Source organism: Babylonia areolata, chromosome 12 (genome assembly GCF_041734735.1).
Source record: "Babylonia areolata isolate BAREFJ2019XMU chromosome 12, ASM4173473v1, whole genome shotgun sequence".
Taxonomy (NCBI): domain Eukaryota; kingdom Metazoa; phylum Mollusca; class Gastropoda; order Neogastropoda; family Buccinidae; genus Babylonia; species Babylonia areolata.
In genome coordinates, this window is record NC_134887.1 from 4,699,376 (window position 1) to 4,709,061 (window position 9,686).

The 9,686-nt window shown below is 44.7% G+C and overlaps 1 protein-coding gene across 1 annotated transcript in view; it reads left to right on the forward strand.

The window, feature by feature from the left end:
- Window positions 1-7,158, forward strand: part of LOC143288248 (3 beta-hydroxysteroid dehydrogenase/Delta 5-->4-isomerase-like) — a 16,940-nt gene extending 9,782 nt beyond the window's left edge. Inside the window, exons 4-7 of the mRNA XM_076596596.1 lie at window positions 1,807-2,015; window positions 3,086-3,439; window positions 4,106-4,270; window positions 6,946-7,158. Of these exons, the coding sequence (XP_076452711.1) occupies window positions 1,807-2,015; window positions 3,086-3,439; window positions 4,106-4,270; window positions 6,946-7,158 (941 nt within the window). The remainder of the gene's footprint in view (window positions 1-1,806; window positions 2,016-3,085; window positions 3,440-4,105; window positions 4,271-6,945) is intronic.
- The last annotated feature ends 2,528 nt before the right edge of the window (window positions 7,159-9,686 follow it).

A 9,686-nucleotide genomic window follows, 5' to 3' on the forward strand; every position in this document is an offset into this window, starting at 1 on the left:
CCCTGACAATGATATGCCTGTCTTTGTCTGCCCCAACTGTCAGCGAACATTTCGTGCGCAGATTGGACTATTCAGTCATCTGCGCATTCACAGATAGATTCATGTGCATCCTCCCCCCCCACCCCACCACCACCCTCCCCCCATCCCCCAGCTGGATGACAACGATGGTCATCATCGATCTCGATGGACACACCACCATTTTGTCCTGTGGCTTTGTCATCCTCGTGTTGTATTTTGTCCTGTGGCTGTGTCCTCCTCGTGTTTGTTGTATTTTGTCCTGTCGCTTTGTCCTCCTCGTGTTGTATTTTGTCCTGTGGCTTTGTCCTCCTCGTGTTGTATTTTGTCCTGTGGCTTTGTCCTCCTCGTGTTGTATTTTGTCCTGTGGCTTTGTCCTCCTCGTGTTTATTGTATTTTGTCCTGTGGCTGTGTCATCCTCGTGTTTGTTGTATTTTGTCCTGTGGCTGTGTCATCCTCGTGTTTGTTGTATTTTGTCCTGTGGCTTTGTCCTCCTCGTGTTTGTTGTATTTTGTCCTGTGGCTTTGTCCTCCTCGTGTTGTATTTTGTCCTGTGGCTTTGTCCTCCTCGTGTTGTATTTTGTCCTGTGGCTTTGTCATCCTCGTGTTGTATTTTGTCCTGTGGCTTTGTCCTCCTCGTGTTGTATTTTGTCCTGTGGCTTTGTCCTCCTCGTGTTGTATTTTGTCCTGTGGCTGTGTCCTCCTCGTGTTTGTTGTATTTTGTCCTGTGGCTTTGTCCTCCTCGTGTTTGTTGTATTTTGTCCTGTGGCTTTGTCATCCTCGTGTTGTATTTTGCCCTGTGGCTTTGTCATCCTCGTGTTTGTTGTATTTTGTCCTGTGGCTTTGTCCTCCTCGTGTTCACTTGTCCTTTAAGTTCCTCGCCTTTGGTATTAGTAGTGGTAGTAATAGCAGTATTGCTGCTGCTGCTGTTGTTGTTGTTGTTGTTGTTGTTGTTGTAATCATAGCCATCATCATGATTGTCATCATCATCATCATTACTAATACTATGATTAGTAGAAGTAGTAGTAGTAGCAGTAGTTTATCATTACTACTGTCATCATCATCATGATTATTTTTTCTTCGACATCATCATCATCAGTAGTAGTAGTTGTTGTTTATCATTACCATTATCATCAGCATCATCATCTTTTTTTATCATCGTCATCAGCAGCAGCAGTAGTAGATGACCATTGTCATCATCATCATCATCATCAGTAGTAGTAGATGACCATTGGCATCATCATCTATCTGTCATTCATTATCTATCATCATCATCATCAGTCAGTAGTAGTAGTAGTAGTAGTAGATTATCATTATCATTGTCATCATCACCATCATGACTCATTCTTTATCATCATCATCATCATCATCATTTATCATCATCATCATCATCAGTAGAAGTAGAAATAGTAGTAGTAAATGGCTGACTGTCGACACACACTGTCACCCACCTCCCCAAATTCCTCAACTGTTCCCCAGTACACACCAGGCTGAGTCAGTAGTAATAGTAGTAGAAGTAGTAACAGTAGCAGTAAATGGCTGACTGTCGACCCCCCCCCCCCAACCCAACACTCCCCCACCCCCACCCCACCCACACACCCCTACCCCCCAATCCCTGAACTGCCGCCACCCCCACCCCACCCACACACCCACCCCTACCCCCCAATCCCTGAACTGCCGCCACCCCCACCCCACCCACACACCCCTACCCCCCAATCCCTGAACTGCCGCCACCCCCACCCCACCCACACACCCACCCCTACCCCCCAATCCCTGAACTGCCACCCCCCAGGGCCCCCCAGGCTGAGGACGGTGTGCCTGAGGCCCGTGAAGCTGTTCGGGGAGCTGGACTCCCTGCTGCTGCCACGCCTGGTGCGCATGGCCACTGCCAACGACGGTCACCTGCCCTGTGTGGGCACCCACATGTCCAAGGCCCACCTCATGTACGTGGGCAACGCCGCCTGGGCCTTCATCTGCGCCCACGAGACCTTGTGTCACAGGGTATTATTGTTGTTGCTGTTACTGTTATTGTTGTTATCATTATGATTATTATTATTATTGATGTTGTTGTTGTTCTTATCTTTATCGTTATCATTATTCATTATTGTCATCATTATTAAGCACTTCCGGACCGCGCGCGCGTCTGAGAAGGATCAGGAGGATGAGGAGGGGAAGGGATGATGCCTCCGCAAAAGAACATCGCTCACACACACACACACACACACACACACACACACACACACACACACACACACACACACACACACACACTCACCCCACCCACCCCCGCCCCACCCCGGTCCTCTGCATCCTCACACACCCACCCACACTTTAACCCACTTCCACACCTCCCCCCACCCCCCCATCACCCCCCACACACACACTTCGGAATTTGTTCCTAAAAGGACGTTCATAGATGCGTGCATATGTCAAAGTGATGCCGTGCTCATTCTCTCTGTCTCTCTGTCTGTCTCTGTCTCTCTCTCCCTCTCTCTCTCTCTCTCTCTCTCTCTCACACACACAAACAAACAACACACACATCCTCCCACCGTCCGCACCGTCCATGCCATAACCCAAAGAGGACCTGACATATAAAAAGGCAAATCAACGCGCCTACATTACCCCCCTCCTACCCGCAAAAAAAAGGACCTGACAACGTAGATATCAACGTAGATACCACCACCCCCACCCCCACCCCCCGCCCCCGAAATAACCCCAATCCCCGAATGCCTCCCACCCTCACCCCCCACATCCGCACACCCAAAAAAAGGATCCCGTAACGTAGATGTCAATGTCAACACGAAATACCCTCCCCATCATTCCCCCACCCCCACCAAAAAGGACCTCGCAATGTAGGTGTCAATGTCAACACGAAATGACCGCCCCCACACCCCCTCCCCACCCCCGCCCCCCAAACCACCACCCACCCCACCCAATCCAAAACAAAACCAAAAAAACCCACAACGTTGATGTCAACGTCAACATGAAATAACACTAATCCCAACGACCCACCCCCACCCCTACCCCCTAAACCCCACCCCACACAATCACCCAACCCCCCATCACCACAGAACCCCAACCAGACCAGAGATTTAGCGGAAGCCTTGCACGGCTCCTCGAGCACCCTAGGCAGCGAGTCTTCCTACGATCGCTTCCCGACGACCAGACAAGAGAAGTACGCCGCTTCCGCCGCCTCCAAGCAGCAGAAGGGGGGCTGGAAGACACCGGTGCCCACGCCAGAAAGCGCGGAGACGAGCAGGTCCGGCTCCTTGCTGGGCGAGGAGCAGGCCAGGTTGGTGGAGGGCAAGGCGTTCTTCGTCACCGACAACACCCCGCCCGTCAACTGCTTCGTCTTCATGAAGGGAATCCTGTCCCGCTACGGCTTCTTCCTCACGTCCTGGGCGCTGCCCGAAAAGTGGGCCAAGGTCAGTGTGTGTGTGTGTGTGTGTGTGTGTGTGTGACTTTGATATTGTGGCCAAGGGTCTTGAGGCCAGCATGGAGCGGGCAGCTGCAATGACAATGGAATGTTACTCCTGGAGCTGTGTACAGAGACAGGGCTCAACATCACCAACACCCGTTTCCAACAGAAAGAACTCGTTTCAAAACAACATGGTGACACCCACGCTCCAAACACTGGCACCTACTGGATTACATCTTAGTGCGCCATAAGGATGCGACAGATGTTCTACAAACGCGTGTCATATATATATGTATATATATATAGAGAGAGAGAGACAGAGAAAGAGAGAGAGATTCGGAGGAAGCACTGTATTTGATGGTATTCTACTGTATTTGATGATGATGAATATTTCACCACCACCACCACCACCACCACCATTATCATCACAATCTTCAAATTGATGTACTTGCTTGTGATGATGAAGTGTACTTGGTGGTGGTGGCTGTGGTAGTGGTTGTGGTGATCATGATGATGATGGTGGTGGTGGTGATGATGATGATGATGATGACGACGACGATGATGATGGTGTTGGTGGTCGTGGTGATGATTATGATGAGGAGGAGGATGACTTGTACAGCTTATTAATCATGAATGAGGATGAGGGGGCTGAAACCTTTCCAACCTTCCACAGCGTCTGTACAAGTTGGTGTACATCTTGCTGTGGCTCCTCTTCCCATTGGTCCACATCAACCCGCCAGTGTCGGAGGGCGAGATCCACGAGCTGTGTCACAGATACAGCTTCTCCAAGAAACTGGCCCGAGCCCAGCTGAACTACACTCCGATCTTCCCCTTCAAGGTATTAGTTCAGTTCAGTTCAGTTCAGTTACTCAAGGAGGCGTCACTGCGTTCGGGCAAATCCATATGCGCTACACCACATCTGCTAAGCAGATGCCTGACCAGCAGCGCAACCCAACGCGCTTGATCAGGCCTTGAGTGGGGAAAGAAAACAGTGCATAGATAAGTGAATAGATACATCATTAAGTGTAGCCGTGTACCGAGTGGTTCTAATAGGGTACGGACGGTACACGGCTACAAAAGTGGCGTCGCCGACAGGATTAAGATCCTTCAAAATATCTTTACGACAGGACAGAGATCCATTAAAATAGATCCAAATTATTCCCTTTAAGGTTTTAATTCTTTTATTCTTAAATTCAATCCATCCCTAAACCACAGCCCTTTACCACCAAGTGTACCTTGTTACAACTTGGCGCTGTGAGCATAGGATGTGCTAAATTCTTTAACTCACTCAGTACGGCCAGTCCTCTCTTCTCCTCTGCACAGACCCCTCGGATGTCCAGTGGGTGTCTGAATGACCCAACCTTTAGCTTCCGTCGTCGGAATTGTGGTATTCTTTGTCAACATTCACCTCTTCAGTATAAAAGCCTTCCGCTTGCAATATTTTGATGATGGTAACTGGGGTGAAACGCTGTTAACGTCGTCTCTTTCGCCGTTCGTATGGAGAGAGTTAATCTCTTATAATAAATTAAAGCTCAAAGCCAAGCTAACCATCACATAAGAAAGATTAACTGTCCCATAGTCTTTCGCGGCCATCGGGGCAGTGTAGTCCTAGCCACTGTGTCCATCGGAAGGTGGGGCCCAGTCCTCTCCTTCCGCCGTGTTAACCTTCCATCAACGGAAGTCCGGGCTAACACGTTGACACCTGGGTGGAGTGACTCTGAGGAACATCGGAGTAAAGTGCTTTTTCCCCCCAAGGACACAAGACCAGACTGAAACGAGGGGGATCGAACCCTGGCCGCTGGTGAACACTGGGTCAGAAATCCATCGCCTCAGCTGTGCCTGTTCTGATTCAACATACTAAGGACATCACCTACTTAGCCCCAAACCCCCACCCCGCCCCTCTACTGACGACAATAATCGCTCAGTCATGGAGCCAGACCCCCCTCCCCCATCCCCCACCCCACCCCTCACCCCCAGTAGTGATCCGCCACCACGTCCCTTCCCTTCTTTCTCTCGTTGAATCTTATTTTATCAACAGTATAGCCTTCATGGTTTGGGGTTTTATCGTTGCATTTTTTTTTCTTTATTTTTTTCTCTTTTTTTTATAATGACATACAGGGGGTATTAGTGTCTATGATTTGACCCCTCTGATCCATTTCTTGCTGAATCTTTGATAGCAACAGCAAGGTCAGTGAGGTCATGATAGCAACAGCAAGGTCAGCGAGGTCATGATAGCAACAGCAAGGTCAGCGAGGTCATGATAGAAACAGCAAGGTCAGCGAGGTCATGATAGCAACAGCAAGGTCAGCGAGGTCATGATAGCAACAGCAAGGTCAGCGAGGTCTTGAGAGTTTGTTGATGTTGTTTTTGTTTTGTTTCGTTATTTTGATGGAGCTGAGCAGAACCATTTCTCGAAGAACCTTTTTTTTTTCGTTTAGCTGGGCAGTGGGTGAGGGGGTGTCCGTGACCAAATTATGATTATGATCAATGAAAGGTCTATGCAACAGTATTTAAAAAAAACGCACGCAAAAACTACTACTTGGATGAATGTAGCTAGATAGATTACCACAGAGTTGTTCTGTTTCCAACCCGCAATTTTCGGGTCGACAAATACTCGTTCGTGATTGTGAGCTAATAAAAACTTGATTGGAATCGATCTACATGAGCACAGGCACCCGCGCGAATCCCCCACCCCCCTCCCATCCACCCGGCGTTCTTCGTCATTTTGTTGCTCAGCAGGATTCACGCGTGAGCCATGTGGTCTTTCCACCTTGTTCTCACATTTTTCTCTTCTATATTTTTTTCTCTTTTCCTCTTCCACTCCAATCTCTTTTCATCAGCACTAAGCTCTTGACAGTAATTTTGTTCTTCTTTTTAGTCTCCTTTTACTTCTTTCGTTGAATCCTTATATATACACATACATACACACATACATACATATGATATATATACACTGTATCACCAATAAGCTCTTGATAGCGAAGTGTATGTGTGTCTGTGTCGTTTTTATTGTTGTTTTTTCCCCTTCTTTTTTTTCTCCTTCTATTGAAGATTATGTGTGTGTGTGTGTGTGTGTGTGTGTGATCATATCCATCTATATATATAATCCTTTCACCATGTGCCACTAGAACATTATTTAATTAATTGAATAAATAACTAAATAGCTTGACCGTTTTTATAGTTTGTGTTGGCCAATTTGCTGAAGGCAGTTTGGAGCATCTATTTCTTAAAACGAAAAAAAAAAAAAAAAAAAGTAGAGGAAGAAGAAAGGTTTTTTTGTGACTTATGTAAGACCCTTTTGTTTCAGCATGTCCTCATAATTTTTTTTTTTTTTTTTTTTTTTTTTCCGTTTCACGACCCTTTAAAACGAAGAAAAAAAAATTCAGGAAGAAGAAGAAAGCTTTTTTGTGACTTACGTAAGACCCCTTTTTTTTCAGCATGTCCTCATTTTTTTTTTTTTTTTTTTTTCACGACCCTTTAACTTATTCTGTCTCACTTCCTTTTCATTGAAAGAACGCCCTGCACCGCACAGTGACGTTCTACGACAAGGAATACAAAGAAGCAATGGCGGGCTGCCTCGTTGATCAGGCTCTGGACTCTCAGCACATCAGCACCGTGCGACGCATGTCCACAGTGAAGAGGAACGTTCTCGACATGGACATGGGCGACACCGGCAAGAGGTTCCGTGGCAAGGCCGCTAAGGATCCGTGGAAGACTTTGAAGTGAAGGTTTCACCACTCTCCTTGGGTGTTGGGAAGGGTGTGTTGTGTGTGTGTGTGTGTGTGTGTGGTGTAGTGTGTTATGTGTGTGTGTGTGGTGTAGTGTGTTATGTGTGTGTGGTGTAGTGTGTTGAGTATGTGTGTGTGCGTGCGTGTGTGTGTTCATTCACTTTTGTTGTGTGTGTGCGTGTGTGTGGGGGGGGAGAAGGTGGTTGTTTTTTGTTGTTGTTGTTTTTGTTTTTTTGGGGGGCGGGGTTAATGCTATACAAATCTACCACCTCTCTCACCACTACCTCATCCATCTAGGTATATATGTGTGTGTGTGTGTGTGTGTGTGTGTGTGTGGCTGCATGCGTGGGTGTTTTTTCATTCTGGTTTAAATGATCACCACAAACTACCTATTTTTACAACTTTTTTTTTATTTTCAAGACACAGACAAAAACATGCAGATGAATAATGAAAAAAAAAAAAAAAGAGAGAAAGAAAAGCAGTAAAAATACATACCTTTTTTCACAAAAACAACAACATGATTTCAAGTCACTGCAGAAAGTAACATTCACAATTTTCATCATATCAACAATATTTTGATGAAGTCCTCTTCTCTTCAACACAATTTCCCTGTAAGTAATGACATATGTATACATATATATATACACATACCAATATTTTTACTTCTTAGGCACGTGTCCAACACATTTTATCCCTCGCTAATTTCTCCAGCTTTGTTGCTTTTTAAATGTGTCAAATATGAGGAATAAGACGTTAGTCTCTGACCATGAATAAAATTACATGGTAATTCGTAGTCATGCTTGACAAAAAGAGAGAAAAAAATCACTGAGTTCATCAGCACCAAACTTTGTGTCAAACTTATTGCTTAACGTTCTGAATGTAACCATGTGTTCAATATATTCTAAAGACATTAAACAGAATTTACACGTAAATTTCTATTCAAGCGATGAGAGAGAACAGAAAAGGGGGAGAGAAAGAGAAAGAAAAACCTGATGATGATTCATATATTTTAACAATATTCAATGGAAATAACACAAAGCTTAAACAACTGTCGAGACAGAATAATAAAAATGGTAGAGAATTAGAGGGAGGGAGACTGACAGAGAACGACTGAGAAGAAGAAGGAAAAGAAAGAGAGAGAAAAAAAAGAGAACAGAATCTGACGTTGACTTATGGCTGTGAATTCTCTTTTAGTAGTTCCAATTACAACATTTCTTGTTCTTTCCTCCTTCCTCTTCACATGACTAATCTCAGGCACAAATATGGTCAAGCATATGCACTTATGAAAAAAAAAAGAAAAAAGAAAGAATAAGAAGACATTAAATGCACTTGATAACTGTCCATATCTTTCACACATGATTTTTTTCATTCACTAATATATATATATATATATATATATATATATATATATATATAATAAAAGTGATAAAACACTAGACATAAACAGGTTTAAGACATGACACTCTCCTTTGCACAAAATTCCACATCAAAATTTCACAAAACGTGAGACAGGTGAACACCAATAAGGAGGCTGGACATTGTCGGAAATGGGATGTGGCTGGGTGTTTGGAGGGAGGGCAGGAAAGGAAGGAAGGAAGGTGATAGAAGAAAAAAAAGAAAACTCTTGACAACACACACAGCCTGATTATTTTTTCACAAATTTTATCTTGGCTCTTTCCTGAAAACCTGCTTATCATGTACAGGGTCCATCGCTCGTCTTTTATTCATCTTATTCTAAACCACATAATTGGGTAACTTCAGTGAAATCTTTCAACTCCCAAAAAGTCACATGTGACAAATACTTTGGAATTAAAGACGAGCAACAGATAGAACAGATAGAAGACCGCACATACACACAAAAAAATACATGGTGACAATCAGTAATGTTCACAAAACATGGAAGATAGTGGAAAACAATGAGCAAGAGATATGGGAAGAGAGAACACTGAACACTTAAGGATTCTAATGTGGAGAGAGAGAGAGAGAGAGAGAGAGAGAGAGAGCACAGACTGATAACTGAGAAAAGAAGTGGAAATCTTTTTAATTTTTTCTACATCATTAATAGGGGAGTGTAGGTGGAACACTACAGACCATGAACGCAAGTAAAGCAGTAATCTTGACCCCTCCTTCCCCACCCGCAACCAGTTTCTCATTTGTTGAAGTGAATGTTATGTGGAGAAGAAGTCCCTTGAAATGTATAGCTGCTTATTTTTCATTACGCATTGCATTGTACTTGCTTTCTTCTTGCTCTCCGTGTACAAGGTCGAGTACAGGACCCCACCCCCACCAAAACCTCTTAAATTATGTAGAAGCAAGAGATAATTAAAGTTTTTGAATATTGCGTGTCTGCATGTTGTTCTGTTGTGTGTCAGTGGGAGAAAAGCTGGTTGGTGTTGTTGTACGTGTGGGAGAAGATGCACATGTTTGAATAGTGAGATGTTTGCAATGAGTCTACGTACAAAGAGTTGATCCAGCTATGCTGTCATTTGCTCTCTGGATGTGATCAGGAAAGAAAATGCAGAAGGG